Source organism: Podarcis raffonei, chromosome 4 (genome assembly GCF_027172205.1).
Source record: "Podarcis raffonei isolate rPodRaf1 chromosome 4, rPodRaf1.pri, whole genome shotgun sequence".
In the NCBI taxonomy this organism is placed as follows: domain Eukaryota; kingdom Metazoa; phylum Chordata; class Lepidosauria; order Squamata; family Lacertidae; genus Podarcis; species Podarcis raffonei.
In genome coordinates, this window is record NC_070605.1 from 46,512,659 (window position 1) to 46,538,609 (window position 25,951).

The 25,951-nt window shown below is 39.4% G+C and overlaps 1 protein-coding gene across 3 annotated transcripts in view; it reads left to right on the plus strand.

Moving 5' to 3' along the window:
• ROBO1 (roundabout guidance receptor 1) overlaps nucleotides 1-25,951 on the plus strand; it is a 571,646-nt gene that overhangs the window by 223,231 nt on the left and 322,464 nt on the right. For 2 of the 3 annotated variants that reach the window (XM_053386465.1, XM_053386466.1), the window contains exon 3: nucleotides 21,470-21,553. The exons of the other annotated variant lie outside the window; for it this stretch is intronic. In XM_053386465.1, coding sequence (XP_053242440.1) covers nucleotides 21,470-21,553 — 84 coding nt within the window. The remainder of the gene's footprint in view (nucleotides 1-21,469; nucleotides 21,554-25,951) is intronic. 3 annotated transcript variants of the gene reach the window in all.

Here is a 25,951-nt window from a genome sequence, read left to right on the forward strand (position 1 = left end):
CTAACCTAGTGTGCTAAGCAATGGGATTTGTGGGTTTTCAGTACATTGCAAGAGATGGTTCTGCATCACTTCCTTTTATTCCTCTTCCTAATAAAATGATTCTTTTATTGTCACTGTTTGATTTTTCCTCTCAGTCCTGCTTCTAAATTGTCTGTAAGGGAGGAGAAGCATCTGAAGTTCTTTATAGTCTTTGTTGAAGTTTCAACGAGTCATTCTAAGATAAATGGAATTTTCTTCTTCAATCCAAGGCTTAATTATGGTAATTAGTCTTTGCAATTTGTAAAGTTTGGCAGTCAATTCAGCCCCTAATATGCATAAGCCTCTTTCTGTTACAAATTGAGTAGGTTTAATCAGTTTTAGAAAGGCAGTCAGAGGCCTGCTATGTCTACATAGTATATTCTTAGATTTTTTCAGATTGGTTGTTATTTATTTCAATCTCTGCTACATCATTAGCAGTGCTTCAATTTTTTTTAAATATTTATGAAGCTTTCATTTTAGCATTAATCCTCAGCATCTGTGATTATGATGGGCACTTTGGGAATCTGTCTATTGTGTGTCTGCTGAGAATTAAAAGCCCGACAGTTCCAGGCAGTAAATTAACCCTCACAATGCCACTTGGTGCCAAACATCTTTAGAAATGTTGCCTTCTGCTGCGTTCTTTTCTCTCCAGATTTCACAGTAATGTCTGATTCCCTCAACAGACATAAGCTTCATTTCATTCTGACAGCCATCTGTGGCACTGAGGTGCGCCACTCCCCACCCTTTTTTTCATTCAAAGACTTTAGCTGTTTTGCCTTTTTCTAGAATGAATATGTTAATGAACTGACAGAGGGAGGGGTGGAAATAAAAGGGAAATTAGTGGCATTTTTTGTCTCTATGAGAGAGGGGAAACCAATAACTGTGACAGCAGTTTTTGCCTCTGTGGTAGAAAACTAAATTCTATCAAGGAATCCCGTTTGGGAGATACATTGCTGTCCCAAGACATTTTGCTGCCTGGAGCAGAACCCAAATGCTCCCTCCCACAAAAGACTACACTTCAAAAAGCCTTGTTCCACTATTCAGACACCAGCTCCTGCCTTTATCATTGTACCGCCTGAAGCAAGTCACTTTACCATGCTCTAAAATAGGCACAAAACAATGTTTATGAATCTCTTCCCAAGTCTTGTGTGGTTTTGGAAATAGCTTCCAGAAGCTTTACGTAGGATGCAGATGAGACGGGTGCCTACTAACAGATGGCCAAGAGAGGGATGAGGAGATACCGGTCATGTCTCAACTATCTGTAACTTCAGCAAACAGATAGCAACCTAGTTCATACTGAGACCCAGTTATAGCTTCCCTTTCTGTTTCTTCAACATGGTGCAATGATCTGGCAAACATTTGTATGTATCCTATTTCCAAACTTCCCTCCCATGGTTCCTCTGTTTAATAAAAATGTCCATAATTAACTATGCTCTGTGGATTTTTGATATCTGATCATAGATATTGAACTCTCATACATTCAGGTACTGACAAAGGAATTTATCAGAGGTTAAATTTTATTATATAAAGGAAACGGGAGCCTTGCAATCTTAAAAATAAACACAGTGGCTGGAATGTGGCTTAAGGCAGCTCTCTGAGGCATAAATTCCTGTGTGTAATACAATAGCTGTTTGAGAAGCAATGGAACCTATAATATGTGTTCTGGTAATGTACTTAATCTAAAGTGAAAATTAAGTCAGAAAAGTGACAATGATCCATGGATTTTTATTTAAGTTTTAAAGCATTTGTAAACTGTTTAAAGTAACAGGACTGCAAGATGTTATTTTTGTGCTAGAAACTGCTCATATTTTTAAAATTCTGTTTTAAAAACCTGGAGATAAGTATTTTAAATCTTTTAAAATATTTAGTTAGTTATTTAAGATTTCATTTTAAGATTCTATTTTTAAAACACAGTTAAAGATTATTGTTAAGCCAAATTTACTAATATAAATAATACTTGAAGGGGGTAGACTGTTCCAACTTGAAACATAAAGGTAAAGGTAAAGGTACCCCTGCCCGTATGGGCCAGTTGTGTCCGACTCTAGGGTTGTGCGCCCATCTCACTTAAGAGGCCGGGGGCCAGCGCTGTCCGGAGACACTTCCGGGTCACATGGCCAGCGTGACGAAGCTGCTCTGGCGAGCCAGCACCAGCGCAGCACACGGAAACGCCATTTACCTTCCCGCTATAAAGCGGTACCTATTTATCTACTTGCACTTAGGGGTGCTTTCGAACTGCTAGGTGGGCAGGAGCTGGGACCGAAAGACGGGAGCTCACCCCGCCGCGGGGATTCGAACCGCCAACCATGCGATCGGCAAGCCCTAGGCGCTGAGGTTTAGTTAACTTCAACTAAAATATCCACTGGGCAGTAGTGGTTCATCTTCAATAAACCCATTGATTTGGGAAAATGCTATAAGTTTTGCCCAAAAAGATGTGCAAAAAGGGGTGGAAGCAATTTTAATAAAATTTCTGCAGTGAATGCATTTTAACCAAGGCACATATAAACAGTTCAATATTGTTGACTATGAACCTGTAATTGTAGGAGAAATGTTAGTTGTGGGAAACTGTATAAAATTATGGCATAGGAGACTGAAGGATGAAAGCAAATGAATTTTACTATGGTATGCCACTCTCACAACTGATCCCAAAATCACCACAGACAATTTTTTGTTCTCTGATGGTGTTCTCCAGAATTGCTTTCATCCCCACTATCCACCTAGAGCAGTGCTACTCAAAGTAGTAGTCCATGTACCAGTGCTGGTCCACAAGCCATTAACTGCTAGTCCTGGATAACTCCACCACAGCCCAGGTTGGGTGGTGTCAGGGGCTGGGCAGAGGAGGAGGAGTGGTGGACACCGCCTCCCCATCCTGACCCTTCTAGGGAAGGGAAGGAGGAAGACAGTATAGATTTACAACAGTGGTTTATAGGAAGTCACAGCTCAGAGGCAGATGAGGGGGCATGTTGGGAAATAATGGGAGAAAAGGAACAGAGAGCAGCTGGCTGACACATCACTAGAAAGCATTCCAGACCCACCATCTCCCAGAACCTAGCGAGCCTTAAAATTAGGAAAGCAAAGAGCTCGAAGTCAGAAGGCACTTAGCGGCACCCATAGAGAAGGTGATGATGATGATGATGACGAATTAGGAAGTGGGAGAGAAGGGTGGTGGAGATTCACTCAGGACAATGCCATTATCCAAGAGGCTGAGTTCTACAGCCTCTCTCTGTAATGTTTGGCAAAAGGGACTATAGGGAACTTTTCCTTGTCTTTATACTTTCCTGGGCAACCAGTCGGGGGCCTCTGACAGCATCCTGACAGGTGGGATGCTTCAGAGACTAAATATGATACTGGTCCCTAGCACGCTGGCAACGGGAGGGAATAATGCTGGTCCATCACATCAGACAGTCTGAGAAACACTGTCTTAGAGAACACTTGGCTCCTTGAATCATTATTACAGTAGGACAGCCTTCTTCATCCCAAAGTCCTCCAGTTGTTTGAAACCTGGGCTGCATTCACATGGCAGTTAATTCTGTTTCCCTGATATTACAGTTAGTTTCCACATTATGTTTGAAATTTCACATGACGTAAAATCCACTTTTGGAAATCTAGTGTAATATAGTGAAAGTTTAGTGTTCATTTCCATGTGAATTGCTTCTAGATAAACACCGTTTTTAACCCCATTAACCCAGAAAATCATGGGAGTAAAGTGATAAAATTTGGGGTGGTATATCAGCCTTTCCTACTATATAGGTGTGGAATCACGTGTGGAATCATAGAAGCATAGAATTGGAAGGGTCTCTGAGGCTCATCTAGTCCAACTTCCTGTAATGCAAGAATCTCAACTAAAGGATCCATGACTGATGGCTGTCCAATCTCTGCTTTAAAACCCCAAGGAAGGAGAGTCCACCACCTCCCAAGTCCACTGTCGTCCCACATCTTATATTTGTGCAGGTGGTTCTTTCTGCCTAAGTGTAGAACCTGACATTTGTCCCTATTGAAATTAATTTTGTTAGTTTGGGCCCAGTTCTCCAATCTGTTAAGGTCATCTTGAATCCCGATTCTGTCTTATGCTACGCCTTCCAGTTTGTCATTTGCAAATTTGATTAACGCCCCCTCAGTTCCTTCATCAAAGTCATTTATAAAGACATTGAACCACAGTGGGCCAGGGACAGAACCCTGTGTCACCCCGCTTGTCATTTTCTTCCAGGATGCCGAGGAACTATTAGTGAGCAGCATTTGGGTTTGGTGAGTCAACCAGCTACAAATCCACATAACAGTTAACTTGTCCAGCGCACATTTCATGACCTACTCCACAATAATATAATGGGGGGACTTTGTCAAAAGTCTTACTGAAATCAAGATACACTATGTCAAGGCATTCTCCTGATCCACCAAGCTTGTAACTCTATCAAAAGAAGAAATGAGATTCATCTGGCATGACTAAAAAGGTAAAGGTACCCCTGCCCGTACGGGCCAGTCTTGACAGACTCTAGGGTTGTGCGCTCATCTCACTCTATAGGCCGGGAGCCGTCGCCATCCGCAGACACTTCCGGGTCACGTGGCCAGCGTGACAAGCTGCATCTGGCGAGCCAGCGCAGCACACGGAACGCCGTTTACCTTCCCGCTAGTAAGCAGTCCCTATTTATCTACTTGCACCCGGAGGTGCTTTCGAACTGCAAGGTTGGCAGGCGCTGGGACCGAACGATGGGAGCACACTCCGCTGCGGGGATTCGAACCGCCAACCATGTGATCGGCAAGTCCTAGGCGCTGAGGTTTTACCCACAGCGCCACCCGCGCCCCTATCTGGCATGACTAGTTTTTGAGAAACCCATACTGGGTCTTGGTAATCATAGAATCCTTTTCTAAGTGCTAACAGGCTGACCATTTAATGATCTGTTCTGGAACCTTTCTTGGTATCAGTGTAAAGCTGACCAGATGGTAGTTAGTTACCTGAGTCTCTCGCCCCCCCCCCTTTTTTTTTAAGATGGGGACAGCATTTGCTCTCCTGCAGTCTGCAGGGACCTCATTGTTCTGGGGGAGTAGCAACGTTGTCCAATGAAATTTGTTGTGCCACATCACACATGTGAACAAAATTTAATGTGACATTGGTATATTAGTAACAAAAAGTCATAGTTCCATAATGCAGCAGATATGGCAATGTGAAAGGAATTTAGAAAACAGGACAGAAACAATAGCATTGTAATCAGCAAAAACTAATGCAATGTTATCCACACCTGAATGCGCCCTAACTTCCAGCAATGCATCCTGGATAGAGGAAAGACAGGAAGTGAGAAAGCATTGTTATAACTTAGCCATGAAAATGTTGACATTCTCTGGAGATGAGAATAAGCTTTGCGGTAGCAGTCATCAAATTGTCACAAGTCTGTACTTTTGTCTGTGCCATTTTCCCCCCTCCACCACCTGCCAACTTAGTATAACACTTCATCCATCAGATGAAGTACACTTTAGTCTATGAAAGCTTATGATATAATGAATTTGTTTAAAGTGCCACACTTTGTTGCTTTTCCTGCCGTGGACCAACATAACTAACCTCCTGGAAACTTTTCGTCTTGCCATTTCCACAGATGTTTAACATGAAAATATTGCAGTGTGCAGACCTTGCTGAATATGAGATTTCAGTCATACTCCTCCAATAACTTCAAGTGGTTTAAATAAGGCCACACAAAAAATTCAAAATGCAGAGTTAGCTGTATATGCTGACAATAGCTTATGAAAGGTAAAGTTTAAAAAATTAAACATAGGCAATTTCATTCAGTGAGATGCTAGCGCTACAAAAGCAAACTAATTAGTGTTTTGGCTGCTGTTGTGTTTCTAAACTTTTGGCATCGACTGAATACGCTGTTTAGAAAACTTTTTTATGATTTTATTGGTGCATTCACCAGTGTCAATGACAGAAATTTATCTTGCTTTAGCAAATCAACAGATTTTTTTCTTCTGCTAAATGTTTTTGGCAACACAGATGGAGAGCACAGCAAAGAAGGTTCCACTCAGAGGCGTCAGATAACTGAATGGGTTGCTTCCTCCATTTAGACCAGCTTGTTGACTTGGCAAAGAGCCTTGGTCAAGTAATACAACCCATGCTTCTGCCATTTGTTAATTCTGCATAATTAAACACCAATTATACATAGCATTGTTTCATACCAGGCTCCTCAGCTGGCTTTTCTTTATTATGGTTTTATGCCAGTTTCCTTCCTTATTACCAAAAATTACTGTGTATTTGTTATTCTAATGAGAAGTTTTAAAGGAAATCATATTTTTCTAAAGACAGAATGGCAAGTGATTGTAGAAGATGGTGCTTATTTCATGAGCGAGACATTGCATTTAATAGGTGTTTTTACTCTTTTGTCTCAATGTATGTGAGAATTCTGTAGAGTAATATCACTGGCCTTTTTCAAAACAGATATTCTGGTGAATGTATAAATGAGGCATACAAGTGCACATCAGTGTTAATTGCTATTAAGGGTCTGCCTAGATGATTACATGGTAGGAAATGTAGATGTAGACTTATAATTCAAATATTCAAACTCCTTAATCAAAGAATAAAAACCCTTAAGTATTTTTGTATGAATTAAGGATATTCTTAAAGTTAAGCATGGATTTGGCATCTTGAACTAGAAACTGATTATGCTAGAATATTTGGATGTAAACTGATTAGTTTACTTTGACTAAAATCCAAGGAGTCAGCCTTTTCACATGCCAGCTCAAGTCTGTTTCAATTCATGTGCTATTGTAGACTGGACAACATATAAGACTTATATTTGGGGGAAAATGAGATAATAAATCTGTGTCCTGTTTGCAAAGGCAATGCAGAGCTCTATTAAGTTAGAGACTAATGTGGAGGGGGCAGCAGAGGGTGAATGCTGGGGTCATATACCTACCCACACTGTATATACAAACTAATAATAACCAGATCCTTTAAAACTTGGTTTTGCTGCTTGAGGCAAAACAGGAATATGTCACACCCCACCCCCTCACAGCCACCACACCACCAGTGCTGCACCTCTCTTACTTGTGTTGAGCCATAGTGCCTATAAAGCGCTGATAGCAGTGCCGGCTTCCAGCAAGGTCTCACCAAAATCTTGCAAGATCTTGTGCACTTTGTAAGATGTCACTGGAAACATGTGTCACAGCCAGCACCATTTCTCTACTGGCAACGGGGCGGATGGTGGACACGAGGCAGGCGCCACCTTTTGGGCTTCTACCGCTCGATGGAGGCACCTCACCTTGCCTCATTAAGTGGGCCAGGCAGCCTGCATGGGTCAGACTAATATTCTGAAATTTCTGATGAAGCAAATCCCTCAGGTGCCTATATAGACCAGTAACATGTAGAGAATATTTAGTAAGCTATGGAGCTAGCAGCAGCAATGACAGTATCTCCCATGGCTAAACAGCTTGCATCCTGCGCACCAGTATTCTCTTATTTTGCGCAATGTGCCTGGAGAACCGTAGGTCTACTATACCCAAGATGCACCATGCCACAGTCTTGAAAGAATCTAGGACCTAGTTCTGACTGAAACTCTGGACTGTACTATTTCAGACTATAGATAGTGTTTACATGCTTAAATATTCACACACACACACACACACAAACACACACACACACACACACACACAATCTTTCCACAGAGATAATTACAGTGGTACCTTGGGTTAAGAACTTAATTCATTCTGGAGGTCCGTTCTTAACCTGAAACTGTTCTTAACCTGAAGCACCACTTTAGCTAATGAGGCCTCCCTTTCTGTTCTCATCCTGAAGCAAAGTTCTTAACCCAAGGTACTATTTCTGGGTTAGCGGAGTAACCTGAAGTGTCTGTAACCTGAAGCGTATGTAACCCGAGGTAGCACTGTATATGTCATTATTAATGTTCATGCCATGACCTATTGCTATGAAGATGTAGGGAACTTTTCGCTCTCTATATATTGTTCTTTTTTTGGACTGGTTCCACACAGGTGTTTTTAAAGATGTTTTTATTTATGCCCAATATGGATGAATGCACCTTCCAGGGTCTGAGGCAATATGAATACCAGTTTCTGGGAATCAGAAGTGGGAGGAGTATTGTAGTTCTTATGTTCTGCTTGTGGGATCCCCATAGGCATTTGATTGGCCACTGTGAACACAGTGCCCTGAACTTAAAATCTTGTGATTTTAATACCTGGTTTAATTCACGATACACTGTGTTGTACTCTTACACATTCATAAATTTTATATAGACAAGCTCTTTTGAGTCTTTACTTATGTGCTTCTGCTGATAATTTTATGTTGAACTAATCAATGCTGTTTATTTTGAGAGGCAGGTTGCATAATTGCATTTTTCAATATGTAGTTGGTATGAAATAGGCAGTATAAACAGTAAACATAGCAGCTCTTGATGTTCAGTATAATAATCCCTTATTTATATTTCTTTGAATGCATATTTCTTCAGCTATACAATCCTCATATAATTCACATTTCATGAAATCATTTCACATTTCTACATATGTTTAGTAACCATGTGCTCACAGTTGAGACAGGGCATTAAAGTTTAATAGAAAATTGGGTAGTGATGTTTTTCTTCCATTTGTATATTTGATTTCTTTTTCTTTTTCTTCCTATGTAATTCCATACTTCCCACCCACCCGCTTCCAAACAACAGCTGCATTTCAGCATTAAGTCCACATCTACAGGGTTCTCCCTTGAGGCAGCCAAGCACCTCCTTGACCTCTGTGATACTCTTGAATAGAGGCAAAAGTCAGGAAAAAAATTCTTTAAACTAGATTATCAGTAAGATAGTCCACTGTTGCCTGTGAAATTCTAGGTTGATTTTTACTACCTTAAATATGGCAAACAAGTTGTGGTGAGAGCAGGATTTTTAATATCTATTACTAGTTGATCGGATATTAAAAGCAACTTTCTCAACAAGGCTTTTCCTAAAATGTATATTTTCCTCAAGGTTTACCAGAAGACTAGGCATGCCTGGTTTGCAGTCTTGGAAATACCTTCTCTCTCTCTCTCTCTCTCGCTCTCTCTCTCTCTCTCTCTCTCTCACACACACACACACACACACACACACACAAGCTGATAGCTACAGCATGCAGTTTCCCCTTTAAAACAGAAGAGGGTGGAGAGGATGTGGGTGGCGCTGTGGTCTAAACCACTGAGCCTCTTGGGCTTGCTGATCAGAAGGTCAAATCCCCATGACGGGTTGAGCTCCCATTACTTAGTCCCAGCTCCTCCCCAAAAAAGTGCAAGTAGATAAATAGGTATCTCTCCGGCGGGAAGGTAAATGGTGTTTCCATGCACTGCTCTGGTGTCGGTGTTCTGTTGCTGGCCATGTGACCCAGAAAAACTGTCTGCGGACAAACACTGGCTCCCTCGGCCTATAAAGCGAGATGAGCGCCACAACCCCAGTCATCTGCGACTGGACTTAACTTTCAGGGGTCTTTTACCTTTACCTTTTTAAGAGGGTAGAACTCAATGTTGTACAAGCAGACTTCCACTTGTGCTTCCTCTCCTACCCCTTGCAGCTCCCCATTACCCTCCAAAACTGCTTCACAGGGACCCGATTTTGGGGGATCTACATGGAGCTTCAGGGGAGAGAAGGAGGAGCAGGCCTGCAATGTCAGTGGAATCAGTTTGTTCACACATGGACACTACTGGACAAACCACAGTAACTTTGTTGGCTAGCCCATAGGCTTGGGTCATCTATAATATATATACTGTGTAATTGAGGGTGAAAAACACAATTCCGCATGTTCATTTATACAATACATAAGCATGAATAGTCAAAGAAAGGCTTCACTTTAACAATCCCATTTACTTAATATTGTTTTTACTGATTTTTTTTCAGCTGTACTTTCTTGTTGATGCAAACTGCTCACCAGCCTACAGAAATGTAGATAAATATATTTTAACAAAAGTCTGTATTGACATGCTTAGTGATCAACATACAATTTCTGTTTACACTCTTAATGTTTATTATCTAATGATAATAATATAATTATCTTTGAAAATACTTTGCAATAATTGCTAGTGATTGACTTTTTAGAAAATGTGGCATATGAAAACACTTTTATCTGAAATTAATGTCCTATGAACATACACTGAAAAACAGTTTCAGAGTATGCCCATATTCACCTTGGCTGAATGATGCATAAAGAATTGAACACAAAGGAAAATCAATATAGTCATTAGTTGGCTTGCCCTCTAGGTATGACAAATGAAGGAACAGCTTAAATTCAAACAACTTTTGGATCATGGAATGAAAGGCCATACCATAATGGTTTTAATAAATCAAATTTTAAATACTGGTATATTTAAAATTGTCAGATCTATTTGCCAGTCAGTTTTGGAATAAGCTGGCAAGCATTCAGATATCACAAAATGTCTTTGTTTTATTTTTATTTTATGTTAATAGCACACTTGGAAAATGTAACATACGTATGCAATGCTGCATACGAAAAATAGTTTTATTTTTTGTTGTACCAAGGTATTTTTACACTCATTATGAGTGTAGCTAAAATCTTATGGTTTGGTTATTTATAGAATATAAGATGCAAAGGAAAACCTAATCTGAGATGCAAAAGCCCATTACCTGCATTTAAAGCAGCACAGTCCTATGCCTGTTTTCTCAAAAGTAAGTCCCACTGTGTTTGGCGATGCTTATTTTCAGATAAGTGTATACAGGATTGCTGCCTAATTCTCTTCTGTTAGACAAAAGACCAACTAGTCAATATGCCTGTCAAAAGGCAAGATCATTCATCTATCTGCTCCTCTGGCATTCCCACCCCACTACCCTGATCAATACACACAACCCAGCCTAGACTGTACTACAGAGCAAGTGGAAGTGCCACTGTGCAAATAGCTCTACAATGATAACACATACTTTAGAAATTCTATATACATTTTCAGATGTGTACAAAACTCTTTCTCTTACTTTCTGAGATCTATTTTGGAAACTAAATTTATGTGGGATTAAATTTACTTGTACAGTGGTACCTCGCAAGATGAATGCCTCGTAAGACGAAAAACTCGCAAGACGAAAGAGTTTTTCGTTTTTTGAGTTGCTTCGCAAGACAAATTTCCCTATGGGCTTGCTTCGCAAGACGAAAATGTCTTGCAAGTTTGTTTCCTTTTTCTTAAAACCGTTAATACCCAGGGAATCCGTGCTTCGCAAGATGAAAAATTCGCAAGACGAAAAACTCACAGAACGAATTAATTTCGTCTTGCGAGGTACCACTGTATACTCCTTTGGTCTCTAATCCTATCCAAAGTTACCAGAGAGCAGGACATGTACGATACAGTTTTCAATAAAATATGCATACAATCACTTTCCCCCTCTTCTTTCCGAAAGAGTAGCCATATCGTGTGTTTAGGTGTGACATGTTGCAGACAGGGCTATAGCTAGGGGGTGAGGTGGGCTCCTGACAGGGGCGCAGGCAACAGGGGGGTGCAAAATCGGCTAAAAATGTAGTAGTAGTAGTAGTAGTAGTAGTAGTAATTTATACCCTGCCCAGCTGGCTGAGCTTCCCCAGCCACTCAGGACGGCTTCCAACAAAATATTAAAATACAGTAATGCATCAAACATTAAAAGCTTCCCTAAACATGTCCATAAATATAAATATTGATTATTGGCTCATACAGGAGGCAGCAACGAAAACCATCCCAATGAAAAGGAAATGCAAGAAAGCAAAGTGGCTGTCCAACGAGGCCTTACAACTAGCGGGGGAGAGAAGGCAAGCAAAATGTGAGGGAGATAGTGAAAGATAAAGGAAATTGAATGCAGATTTCCAAAGAATAGCAAGGAGAGACAAGGAGGCCTTTTTAAACGAGCAATGCAAAGAAATAGAGGAAAACAATAGAATGGGAAAAACCAGAGATCTGTTCAAGAAAATTTGAGTTATGAAAGGAACTTTTCATACAAAGATTACCATAATAAAGGATAAAAGTGGCAAGGACCTAACAGAAGCAGAAGACATCAAGAAGAGGTGGCAAGAATACACAGAGGAATTATACCAGAAAGATATGAATGTCTCGTACACCCCAGGTAGTGTGGTTACTGACCTTGAGCCAGACATCCTGGAGAATGAAGTCAAATGGGCCTTAGAAAGCACTGCTAATAACAAGGCCAGTGGAAGTGATAATACTCTAGCTGAACTATTTAAAATTCTAAAAGGTGATGCTGTTAAGGTACTACACTCTATATGCCAGCAAGTTTGGAAAACTCAGCAGTGGCCAGAGGATTGGAGAAGATCAGTCTACATCCCAATCCCAAAGAAGGGCAGTGCCAAAGAATGCTCCAACTACCGCACAATTGCACTCATTTCACACGCTAGCAAGGTTATGCTTAAAATTCTACAAGGAAGGCTCAAACAGTATGTGGATCGAGAACTCCCAGAAGTGCAAGCTGGATTTAGAAGAGGCAGAGGAACCAGAGACCAAATTGCAAACATGCGCTGGATTATGGAGAAAGCTAGAGAGTTCCAGAAAGACATCTACTTCTGCTTCATTGACTATGCAAAAGCCTTTGACTGTGTCGACCACAGCAAACTATGGCAAGTTCTTAAAGAAATGGGAGTGCCTGATCACCTCATCTGTCTCCTGAGAAATCTCTATGTGGGACAAGAAGCTACAGCTAGAACTGGATATGGAACAACTGATTGGTTCAAAATTGGGAAAGGCGTACGACAAGGCTGTATTTTGTCTCCATGCTTATTTAATTTATACGCAGAATACATCATGCGAAAGGCTGGGCTGGGCTAGAATTGGATATTGAACAACTGATTATTTTAAAATCGAAAATAATGGTATTCTCTAGCCCTAGCCATCCCAGGAAAATGGCAGCACAAGCGCTCTCCTGGGTCACGTTTTCAAGAATGGCTTGCTGTGACGGAGTGCCTTGCCTTCCAACAAGGCAGAAAGGAAGGGGTAGTGCCACAACTGCATTAGTAGCATAAATACATTAAAAGTAACAGAAGGTGGGGAGAGGAGTGGTAGGCAAGGCAACTGAGGAGAAAGATGGGAGGCTAATTCACCACAAACACTTCATCTCCCTTAAAACCATTTTCACATTTTACCTGATAGATGGGCCAACTGATATGAAAGTTATACACTAGCCATTTCCTAGGGAAGTTAATGTGACTTACTTCTGAGTAGACATATAATATTTTTAAAACATCAATGCTTTGTTTTTACTTTGAGCTTATAAATAATAGTCAAGGCAGTGATCCTCTAAACACCTCATTCCCTCCAAAATATTCCAATCAAAAACCATTTTTAAATATGTTGGTTCTAGTCCAATCATTCTGTTAGTTTCTATGTGGAATTTAGAACATGTGCAAACTTTGCTCTTTTTATAACTACTGAAGTAGCATCTTACAAAAAGCACAGCAGTGCCATGAAACAAACCCTTTACAGACGTTATTTGAAAACATGGAAAGGGTGGAACAGGAGTTTGTGTTCGCAAACTCCATGCATTCATTGGAATCACAAAGGGCCTATACAAATTCCACTCTCATCCGTGGAAGCAGGCTGGGAGCAAACCTTGCAACCCCTACTTGTGCACCTGTACCAGCACATGGACGCTAAAACCCACAAGCCTATTGATTAGGTCATGGTGACCATCCTAAGGTCAAAAGATTCCCAGAAAAAAATCAATGTGCATTGATTTGTAAAGCCTTTTGCCCTTAAGTTAGTGGTTGGGTGGCTTAAAAAAAACCAACTTAAAATGGTGGTTCAGTATGCTGTACACTTCAAATAGAGTTGCACATTCTTTTAGTTGCTGATAACATCACATTAGTATTGTATTACTCCCTGATTAATAGATACAGCCTAAACGATACAAGAAGATTATCCCGGCAACCCAAAAAGGTATTAATATAATTCCAGAACATGATTTAAAAAAAAAAAATCATCATCATCATCATCACCATCTTGGTAATAGTCTTATCTTTATTCTCTCTGTGAAAGACATCAAAGAAATCCAGAATTCAATTAAAGTATCATATCTACTGGCTTACCAGTATCAAAGGTTTTTTTGCTAAAGAAATTTATCAACCTATCTGACATCCATTGAGCCCTCATCAATGGATGCATAGACTTATATTTTCAATTAATGAAACTCTCTTTCATCTCCAGAGGGTGATTCAATAGTCTTTCTGGATTAAAAGTCTGTTTTACTAGAGTCTAATTAGAATAAGCTGTTTTCAGCTGTACTTTTGTATGCTAGCCATAGTCTACTGTTCAGCAATTACTTGATGTGTGTCTAACAGATTAGGATTATATGCTGGACCTGGAGGGGAAGGGGCAGAAAAGTAGATACACCATTTTCCAACAGTTGGGCATGTCCCTGTTGGGAGATATACATTGTCTTGACTTCTATATTCTTTGAGGGCCATATTTGAAATGACTGTTACTGTTATTTGTCTCTGCTTACATGAAACTTGAGAAGAGAGTGTTTTATATTTGGGAGGAATAAACACCTATACTGTTGTTTCAGCAGCCTTGTGTGAGTTAAATTCATTGTATTTTTCAGTGTTCATGCTTTATTGCTCTGGGCCCGGTGACTATAAGGGTGTTATTTCAGGGGTTCCCAGATACCCATGAGGTTTTTGAAATTGCAGCTGCAGGCTAATAGTCTCATGCTCAGGTTGTACAATATTACAAATTGACAGCACCTCAAGGTATCTGTTTGGTTGCTGTAAACCCTGAATGCCCCTTGCTGTGCTGCATGATTGCCTATGTGATATTAATTTTCTAAGGCTGAAATTTGACAAGATAAGAGTAGTTATTGATTATTATCCTCCCCAGCCATTTCATTTCAGAACTTGCTTTCATTCTCCCAGCCAAGTTCATAAACTTTTAGGTAATTTTGACCCTGTGCTTTCTTTTGAGGTTCACATTGATCACATAGAGGAATGAGAGCATTGGACAAACTTTTATTATAGATTACTGGAGAGTGATACATTAATTTACAATCTACTTAGTAATCTTTCCCAGTTCAGATTTTTAGGCTTTTGCTGTGTGTGTGGATGGATTTTGTTTATCACTTAGACAAAAATTGACCAGTTCCTGTTTCGTTCATCTGATTTTAAAAATAATATTCTAGTTTTGTTGGCAGTTGGTAAAGCACAAAATATGATCATATTGCTGTTTTTCCATGAAGATTGACATATTCCAAATAGGTGGAATCAAAAACACATATTAGTCTACTTTTACTAAAATTAAAGCCTTTGCAAACTAGTCAAAAAGATGGACACATGTTGCAGTTATCTCTCTACCTATCTTTGTCTGAAGGTCCTCTAAGCTAAAAGGGAACAACACCTCTCCCTCCTGCAACAGTGCTGGATCCAATATCTGTCCTAATCTATGAACCTAGTTCTTTAAGCTTTGTACATCTAATAGGAAGGTAAAGTCTGGCTAGGTCTAAGAGTATAGATGGAGACAAAGAGGTCTCTTAGGAGGACACCCATTCCAAACTAGGTTGGGCAGTTGAACCACAAACTAACAGTACCTCTGTTTCTTCTGAGTTGAGTCATAGCCTATTGGACCTTATCCTGTCAAGTGCTGTAGTCAGTGGTTTAACATAGACATTAAACAGCATGTGGGATAAAAGAGACCTGTGAAATCTCATAGAATAACCACCAAGGGGTCAGTAACAATCCTCCAGCACCAACCTCTAGAATCTGCAATCCAAGGAGCAGCACAACCATGGCTCTCGTTGTGGCCATGAGGTCCTCCATATCCTGAGAAGTCAGCATAGAAGTTAAAAATACTCCATCCTAGAAGCCATCAACACAAATCGAGACAATCTTGAGCAGCTGAGACAGGAATATTGATGAGCAGCATATCAGCAGAATCCCTCAGGTACCCAACCCAAGACACAAACACTAAAGATTAGCACTCACAGGACAAGAAGTCTAAAGAGAAAGATGGAATTCCTATAAACCAGGGGTGAGGAATCTTTTTAAGGCTGGGGACCACATTCCCTTCTATGCAGCCTTCTGGGGGGCACATGTCAGTGGTGGGTGAGGCCAGAGGGGAAAGTGGACAAAGCAATGGATGCGAATTATACCTTTGCACAGTAAGATAGTTTCTACACACTCACACATTCCATTCTAACCTCCATCCAGAAATCAAGAAGCACTATCAGAGTTCATGGCCACATTCCAGTCAGGCAAACATATTTAAGCAGGGTGTCAAGCTGGTGACGGGTGTGTTGCAGTTTGGGGGATGTTTGGCCTGGAGATAGTCTGGATGACCAGTTATAAAGTCCTGAAAGACTGCATTAGATGTTTCCCACCCGTGCCATAGGGCATAGCAACCTACCCACCCCTACCATACTACCCTTGAGTCTATGTTGGTGCTTTAGCAAACACCCAGAGGGGCATTGGGACAGCCTCAGCTAGGATGCTTCAGATAGGATAGGCCCTCCTTTCTCAAATAAATATGCCACTCCACTCTCAGGAATGCCCCCCAGGAACCTCTGGGGAATGTTTGCTCCTGTATGAACACATAGGTATTTGAATTCTTTCCCTGCTAAGTGTGCATTCATGTTACACAGTATTTTTCTCAAAATGAATAGATAACAAAAAACAGATGAGAATCTATATGCTTACCACATTTCATTTTCTAATACACAGTTTTGATGAAAGTAATGAAATTAAATTGACCTTTTCCCACTGATAGGTAAACTGTATAACAGTGATTACTGTTTCTCAAAGTATAAGGAAAACAGATCACCAAAAGCTCTTTTTCCTTCATCTTACTCTGTGTTTTGTTTTGTTTCCTTTGAGCATCTCTTCTTTAATTAGTTGATTTCTATCTAGCCCATATTACTGAATTTATGGACAGCAATATTAATTGACATTTTGAAGATGATCATTAATAAAAGATTAGGCAAAAGCAAATGTGTATAAACTACTATCAATATTAGAACTGTGTTCTGCAAATTGGATCAATTCTCATTGATTCCTTTCACTAATCTAGAGTAATGTAGGAAGATGCATCTGAAAAAGAGTGCTGAACACACTGAAACCCTAGTGTGAGAAATGATGTGTCTTTAAAGATCACTTTGTAATGTTAAGATTGTGGAAAGCAACAAAGAAAGTCAATGTTCACTGAAATGGTTCCTGCCTCAGTTTGGTTTAAAGCAACAATCCATTTTATAGTACACATGGCCTATGCACTTAACAGATCACCTTCTGCTCTTAATTAATTTGGTGAAATCTAGATTATTTAGTGAAAATGAATAGAAGACTCAAAACTTCTAACACAGAATGGACTTCAGACGTTAAGTTGTTTTTGTTTAATAATATGGAAATGCCAAATCATTTTAGCTGAGATCATGAGAACTGAACAAGAAACCTATGAAAACTATACAAAAGCACTTGATCATACCCCTGGCCAGCGTATCCTGGTGGAATATGTATTTGAAGTCTAATGTAAATTAGAATGTAATTTATTAGAATTAAAGAAACTGTGATATATCAGTAGTAGGCAACTAAGATTTAAATGGTGTTAAATATTGATTGAAGGAGGGAAGTCAATGGATTTAATCAACATAATTATAAATGAGTAGTACTAAAACTAAATATGTTGCATCTTTTAAATATTTATTGAACCTGTATTTAAATATTTATTGCACCTTATATTCTTTTAGAAAGTATCAACTATTTGCAGTGTTCAGTTTTACCCTAACTATATGAAAAAAATGTGGGCAGTTCTCTTAATGTGTGTGTGTGTGTGTGTGTGTGTGAACACAGAGTAGAATCAGAGTAATACTGATTAATACATTGGCTACATTGTAATTCAAAGCAAATGTTATTCACATATGCTTGCTAGGGCTATTTGACATACTACACTTTTAGCATGTGCATACAGTATATCTGCTTAATGCATTAATGTGTGAGAAAGCAAACACTAAGTTTTGAAAGACATATATGTATATCTGGGGAGCCATGATTCGTTAAACTTTGCTGCAGCAAGCACATATCTTTAAAAACATAATGTATGAAGCACTCTTTACGTATGGTTAGATCTGCTGTAGCTAGTATACTGTTGGAACTATATAATCTGCTGCAGATTATCAATATTTGTTATCAAGTGCTTTTCCTAAAAATAATCCAGCTCTTTGTGTTTGTAGTATTAGATGCAATTAAGAGACACGTAGGTGGTGCTGTGGGTTAAACCACAGAGCCTAGGACTTGCCGATCCGAAGGTCGGCAGTTCGAATCCCCTTGACGGGGTGAGCTCCCCTCGCTCAGTCCCTGATCCTGCCAACCTAGCAGTTCGAAAGCACGTCAAAGTGCAAGTAGATAAATAGGTACCGCTCCGGCGTTTTTGTGCGCTGCTCTGGTTTGCCAGAAGCGGCTTAGTCATGCTGGCCACATGACCCGGAAGCTGGACGCCGGCTCCCTCGGCCAATAAAGCGAGATGAGTGCCACAATCCCAGAGTCGGTCACGACTGGACCTAATGGTCAGGGGTCCCTTTACCTTTATGGTAATGTTCAGTACTACACTGAACAATGCTTCACTGCATGCTTTAGTCCCATTGAAGATCTGATTTATTGCTTCTTTTGGAAAGTCAGGTGTGAACTGGTCAAGAGATGAAAAGGAGTCACTGACTTATATTCTAAGTAGCTTAAGACGGGAATCTCTTCAATGCTACCTACGCATTCAAACTCAGTATTAGTATTTAAAACAGGTGGCAACCAGCAACAAAATATTTCAGTGTCTTTCCAGCCCTAACAAGAATGTTTCAATTCAAGGCTCTAGCCAGCTCAAGCAAGAGAGAACTATATTTCAGGTAGGTTAAAATGGGAAATAGCAATATTTTATTTCCCTCCTGAACTACCCACCTGACACTTGCACATTAGAGGGATCAGATTCAGCCCTTAGCATTAACTCTTTATTTCTGTATAGATGGCATGGAGGAAGGTTATGGAGAAACTTTGTTTACTCCTTCTTAAATCTCAACATACAACAAGGGGCAATCCACCATGAAACAAGGGGAGATGCACCATGAATCTCTTCTCCTACTTGCTGTAAGCTGGCAGGGACTCAAGCAGGCCAGCTGCCCCATCCTTTCCTTTTCCCTGTTGCCTGAAGCATTTCATGATTCCACTTCTCTTAATGCTAAATCCTTGAAAACATTTGTTGGGTAAGCATTTTTTAGAATCACCTGTGCTTGGTTTGTTTTTTTAAAAAAATATTGGTACATTGCACATCTAGAGAGCCTTCTCAAATAAACAGAAGCTGCAGAGGTCTCCTTTCCAGCGATTCCAAAGCCCGGCCACTTTGTGTCTTTACATGATATGAGAAATCTTGCACTGCAAGATTTTTCCAGGAGCTCAGGAGAATGTAGAGAAGTTGTTTACCTAGGGTACAGTTTTATTAGCACAACTTTTGTATCAGTGTTATTAGAAGGACTCTAACCACAGAATTTTGTGGATACTCGACCAGGTCTAGCATGGTGTGGCTGGAAGAGACAGAGAGAGGCAGAATCCCAAGTAGAACTTCAGTTCTAAGTCCTCTAAGTTCTGGTGTAGAGTAGGCCTGCAACTTACGCAGGGGTTACATTCCATGGATAGTCAATACCAGTTGGGTTTAATAGCGGGTGGGGTTGCCAGTGTTGTTTTCCCCAGAACCCAGCCCCCTTTTTATTTTTAATTTTTATCACACATGTAAAGTTGAATGCACACAAGCTGTAAACTTACTGTACTAGCATTTTTAGTACTGATTTGATCTCTATTTTTTTTATTTTGTACCATGCACCTTCAAAAAACTGAAAAAGAAAGCATGAAATCTCTGCCATTTAATTTAGGAAGAGACCTATCCTGTTGCCTTCAACAGTTATAATTCACAACATGTCCAATAGCTCCCTGCATGCAAATAATAGAATAGTGTATTAGAGAGGACTTTTGATTCATTTGCAACAGTCTCTTTCAGAGAAGTTTTCAAAGATGTTCATGAGATTACATATTACTGTGGTAGCAAGACAAATGGACAAATAAATGAGGGGTTTTCACCTTTCTCCTCTATCTTATCCACAAAGGCTTTTTAAAAAGGAGACCTCAGTAATGTAAAGGGATACACCCAAGTTGTTTTTTTTACATTTTGCTTTCTAATGAAAAGACTAGTCTGAAAAGGGTTGTACTTTTTATCAAAGCAGAAAATGCCTATCTTCCACCATAGTCAGAATATATGTGTACTGTATTGAATAAAAGGTTGAAATAAATATTGTTTAATCACTGTATTTATCTTATTTAAGAATGACAGGTATTCTGAATATGTAATATCAGAAGTACTATACTTTTTTCCAAGTGCATTGACTTCTCTGTGATAAAGGACATAGATTTATGAATAAAATGTAAGTACTTAGATGACTAGCTAGGATACCGTTTAAACAAGACATTTGCAAAAAAAAGAGAGAGAGAGAAAGAAAGCACACAGTACATAATATTTCTAGAATGCTACCTATTATTTCTGCATGATTTGGGGGGGGGGGCAAGGGAGATTATAGCCATATTTTGGATAGTAAAGTTATTTGAGTTCTCAGAACTTTCTGATGGGCTTTTATTTCAATATGATTAAATATTGTTTAAAAAAATATAGTACAATCAGCTTTCTGTATAGTTATTCTCCTACTAGCACCTATGATTCATATTTTTGCCCTTAAGATACTTTCCCCCATTTTTAAATACATTTTTGCTCTGCTGCACTATGAATGGCTTCAAACTATTTGAAAATATTTTGTTTGCAGTTTAATTTTGCAGGACTATACTCTATGAGATTTTTAAAACATTTAAAAATGCTGTCCTTAATATTGCCCTTCAGTTCAGCAAAATATCTCTTTCTGATTACTATAAACTGTTGCCTTTTGCTAGATGTGATAATTCTCCTTTCCTTTGCTCCACCCCTGGATAAGAAATAGTGCTTATACAAGCCTTCCTCCTTATTTGACAAGACACTGCTTTTTCCCCTTCCTACAAAGAGGTAAAGTCCCCTGAGTCTGTAATTGCCAGGAGATGAAGCAATGATGGGGAGTGATCACAGTCAATAGCTTTGATTAACAATAAGGTAGAAAATTAGCAATGCTAGCATTCAACCACCCAGCCTCCTCTTCCCCATATGTCCACCACAGCATGTGCTGGCTGCTCTGCAGAGTGTAGACAGAACACTTCACAAGCTGTGAAATCAGAGTGAAGGTGCAACAGAAGAATAAAACTAGGGACACAGTAAACACAAGAGGAATTTTAAAACCACAAAGAATGTTGCTGAAGATATTGCAGAAGTTAATCCAGCCAATGGTGTGGAAGGATAAAGTATGCTGTGTGCTGTCACTGTTTGTTTTTCTGTCATATGTGGATTTACTTGTATATGGACACTATTTGATGGAAATGGCAACTACTGTTACTACTATGACCCCATCAGCAGCTCTGATGTTATTTCCAACAGACTCTGATGACCTCGAGAGAGGAAACGACAGCGGAACACCACTTCCCACCTCAGATAATGAGGACAATTCTCTGGGCTACACAGGTAGAGTGTATCTTTCAAAACTACTACTTCCACTTTCCCATTTCCATCTGCCATTCCCATCAGTGCATAACTGTTTAATCATCCTTGATGCCACTATCATAAAACATTGGTAATCAACCCAGAAGTTCAAAATACACTTCTGAATTTTTAAAGAGTTGCTTTTTTGAAGTCTGATGAAGTTGTTTACGACTGTTATTGAAAGGCATACAGTATTGTTTGAATGACATTGCTTATCCATTGTCTGGATTTTTCAGAAAACTCCATGTAATATTTATGTCAAATACTTGATTTTTAAAAGATCAAAATCTGTTTTAATCTCTCTTATATGTAGATACAATATACTTTTTTCCCCTTTTGCAAGATTCTTTAGTCTGTATTACATTAGGCATGTTAGAGCTATATCACATGAGACTACATCAAATGATTAACAGGCACAGTGACAGGATGGTGCATCAGAAATCTTTTTTCAATTCTTCTATCCTTATTAACACTGAGCACTGCACAATTAACCCTACTGTCATCTCAATTATGCAAGTGTCAACTCTGAATCTCTCCCATTGAGATTATTCATAAAGTTAAGTGCTAGTCAGTATCAGCAAGGCTAGCTGATGATAATCGGAAATAACTTGATCTGTAGAAAATGACAAGTGGATTATTGCACTTTCTGCTATAGACTGTGTTATACTCCTTTAAAGGAAAGGTATCAATTTAAGATTTTTTTAAAAAACAACAACATACATTTGTAGAAATTATTTTAATTGCTTATGAGAGGACATTTTATTAAATGTAAAACCCCATGTACTTCAGTTATATAGATGGTAAGGTGATCATTTTTAATCATAATTATATATATGCAGCACTTTATTTAATTATACTAGCTTGCTTTACTAGTTCCTAGCAATTGTCTCTTGCAACACTTTGTAGCTCACACATTTTTACTTATTTGTTTGTTTATTTTGCCAAACTCACTTCGTTTTTTTCCTCTGCAAGAAGTGATATTATCTATCTCTCCCTCTTGGTGTGTGAAGTAGATAATACTAAGAAATGGCAGCATGTCTCTCAGACTTCTACAATTAAAAACTGCAAAGCACATCTGAGTACCCCCTCAAAAAAAAAGTACAAGGCACAGCAGAATCTTATATTGTTTTATGCCATATGTGTGAATTTTAAGTCAACTTACTATTCTTTCAAACAACATAAAATGATGGTTTCATATTTATAAGCATTTGAACTCAGACTCATGATCACTTATTCCACAATTCCAATGACAACATGGAGGTTTCTCCTAATTAAAGGGTTCCTTCTCTAGTTCTGTATCAGGAAAAACTCCACACATTACGTCCCATGTAGAGTTTTCAGTAATACTAAATTGAAAGAAGATCTGTTTGCACAGCAGAGCTCTGGAGCATGTTAATTGCTGAAAACTTGTCCTGAAAAAAGACCTACTATGGTGAAATTGATGTATATGCATATTATATCTGGTGAAAGGAATTCCAGACAGTTTGAAATCTCTGTTGCTAGATATCAACAAATTCGTTATTTTGCTCTCCCCCCACCCTTCTCACTTCCCCTGTCCTAGTTTCTTCATTACTCAAAGGCTGGTATTCTCTTGCTGCCACAAGCAATGGGAGCTTGAAGTATGGCAAGTAAATGCACCTGCACATTAAACTTCTTCCTGAGGAAACTGTGGCATCATTCTTTTCCTGGGTTTTTCTTAGGATGACTTCCCCATGTGACTTTGGACCAAAGGTTCCAAAACTCAGCTCCCCTTCTCTAGTCATACAAATACAACATAGGAAGGTTTTCTTCCTTTTCCTGCAGCTTCTATCAAACTGGTGTCCTCTAAATGTTTTGGACTACAACTCCCATCACCCCAACCAGCATGGTAATGGTCAGAATGATGGGAGCTGTAGATGAGATTATGATGACATACCGGTAATTTTCTGTGGACTAAAGCTTGCATTATCAGATACATGGTGTATTCCTCAGTAGACATGTGTATAATGGTGTGTAATGTGAAAGCTAATGTTAAATGACAAAATTCAAAAAGTTTGTGACAAAAAAGAACAGAAATTTCTGCAAAATAAACAGTGACTTGCCTGCTTTTGAAGGGTCACTGTGCTTATTTTGCATGAATGTAGGTGCTAACTGAAAGGGACGCGGGTGGCGCTGTGGTCTAAACCACTGAGCCTAGGGCTTGCCGATCGGAAGGTCAGCAGTTCGAATCCCCATGATGGGGTGAGCTCCCGTTGCTCAGTCCCAGCTCCTGCCAACCTAGCAGTTCGAAAGCACGTCAAAGTGCAAGTAGATAAATAGGTACCACTCCGTCAGGAAGGTAAACGGCGTTTGCGTGCGCTGCTCTGGTTTCACCAGAAGCAGCTTAATCATGCTGGCCACATGACCCGGAGAAACTGTCTGCGGACAAATGTTGGCTCCATCAGCCAGTAAAGCGAGATGAGCACTGCAACCCCAGAGTCATTCATGACTGGACTTAACTATCAGGGGTCCTTTACCTTTTTTAGGTGCTAACTGAATATTAACAAACTCTGCATTTTGCATTTCTTTGCCACTTAACTCCAAACTTTAACTCGTCTCATATGATATTGAGGAACAATCCTAATTATATGGTTCTATACATAGGATTAGCATTTGATCATAACCTCACAATGCAAAGTAGTGATATGTTACATGTTTGCTTGTGTGAACATTTGACATGAAACATGAAATAATATTCTCCTGTGCCCATTACCTTCTCCCTGCTGTTGCAACTTCTTACTGCCTACTTTGACAGTTTCTTTGAAGCCATAGATAATTTCTCTCATCCCCACAATCCCCACCATTGCCATATTATTGGCTATGTGTTTCCTGTAATTGAAGCTATCATAGCCATCATGATGATGTCAAAATGTTGCATAACCAATCAGATTCCGCTATGGGATTATGCCACTAAAGACATATATAGCAATTGTTTTCTATGTAATAGGGGAAAGAGGGAAGACAATGCATGTTTGTTACTGAGGTAACTAGGTAAACACACTCTCTTTTTCTGTGCTATATTGCGGTGATTTCATCTGTGGCAAAACAGGGAGAATCACAGAATTAACGAAGTTGCCTCAGCAGATGGATATTCTTTTCACTTCAAACATTTTATCCTCTTTTGAACCCTTCCCCTGAAAAGTCCATTGGGCAAGCAGACCCAATTCCCCATGTGTATACCCTACTTATAATGGGTGATTGGCTGATAGGTGTGGTAAACAGTCATCAGCAGTTTTACCACACCTATCAGCCAATCACCCATTACCACCACCCTTCTGAGTAATACCCCTATCCATCCTCTCACTATATATAAGGGTCTGGTGACTTCTGTTTCAGTGTATCTGAAGAAGTGTGCATGCACACGAAAGCTCATATCAAGAACAAACTTAGCTGGTCTCTAAGGTGCTACTGGAAGGAATTTTTTAATTTTGTTTCGACTGTGGCAGACCAACACAGCTACCTACCTGTAACTAGTCCTGTTCTGTTATTAAAAATAAAAATAAGGAAAAGAAATTAATTAAAGCCTCCCTCACATTGGGAAACAATGGAGCAATTAATAGGCTTGTCATTAAGAATCTCTATCCACGCTCATCACACCAAGCATACTGGTGCTACAATAAAAAGGGGAGCAAATCTGAAAATCCATATACAACAGTAAATACAGGAATGCAAAAGGCCAACCGCAGTGTTGTCTAGATGGTACAAACAAAGAATGGCAATTGCTAACGTGCTGTTGTGGAAGCAGCCTATAACTTTCTAGTGCTTCCTCAACAAAAGCACATATAACTGTAGTCAGAAGTTCTAGCTTAATAGTCATACAGGGTTCAAGTAAACCAGCAGGGGCTATCAACAAGCAGGGCTTTGGACTGGTGCGGCCACTATTGTGTCTACAACCCGGCTGCACACAGCAGCCAGGACAGAAGGTGGAGGGCAGGATGATCACTGTGCAAGTCTAGAACTGGTTCTTGATTGTTAAAGGGCTTCAATTAGAAATTTTTCTTATCTCCCCCATTTATTGATCAACGACTGCAAAGTAATTTCTATGTGCTTTGTTACTGAAATATGCTTGTGCATTATAAAAAAGATGCCAGCACATTTCCTGTTTAGCCTGCCGTGACATAAAATACTGAGGCATTATTTAACAGTTCACTGAATATAGCTTATATTACACTGTTTCTTATGATGACTTGTTCAATTAGAAGCACAGCTAAACATTTTCAGATAAGGTTCACTACTTCTTATTAGGAAGGTATTTACAATCCTTATTAGTGGTATATATTCAAGAGAAACTTCCAAAACATTGCATACTTAACATAATATTACTTATCATTCACTGTGACATTTCAGTTGTCCCACAATATA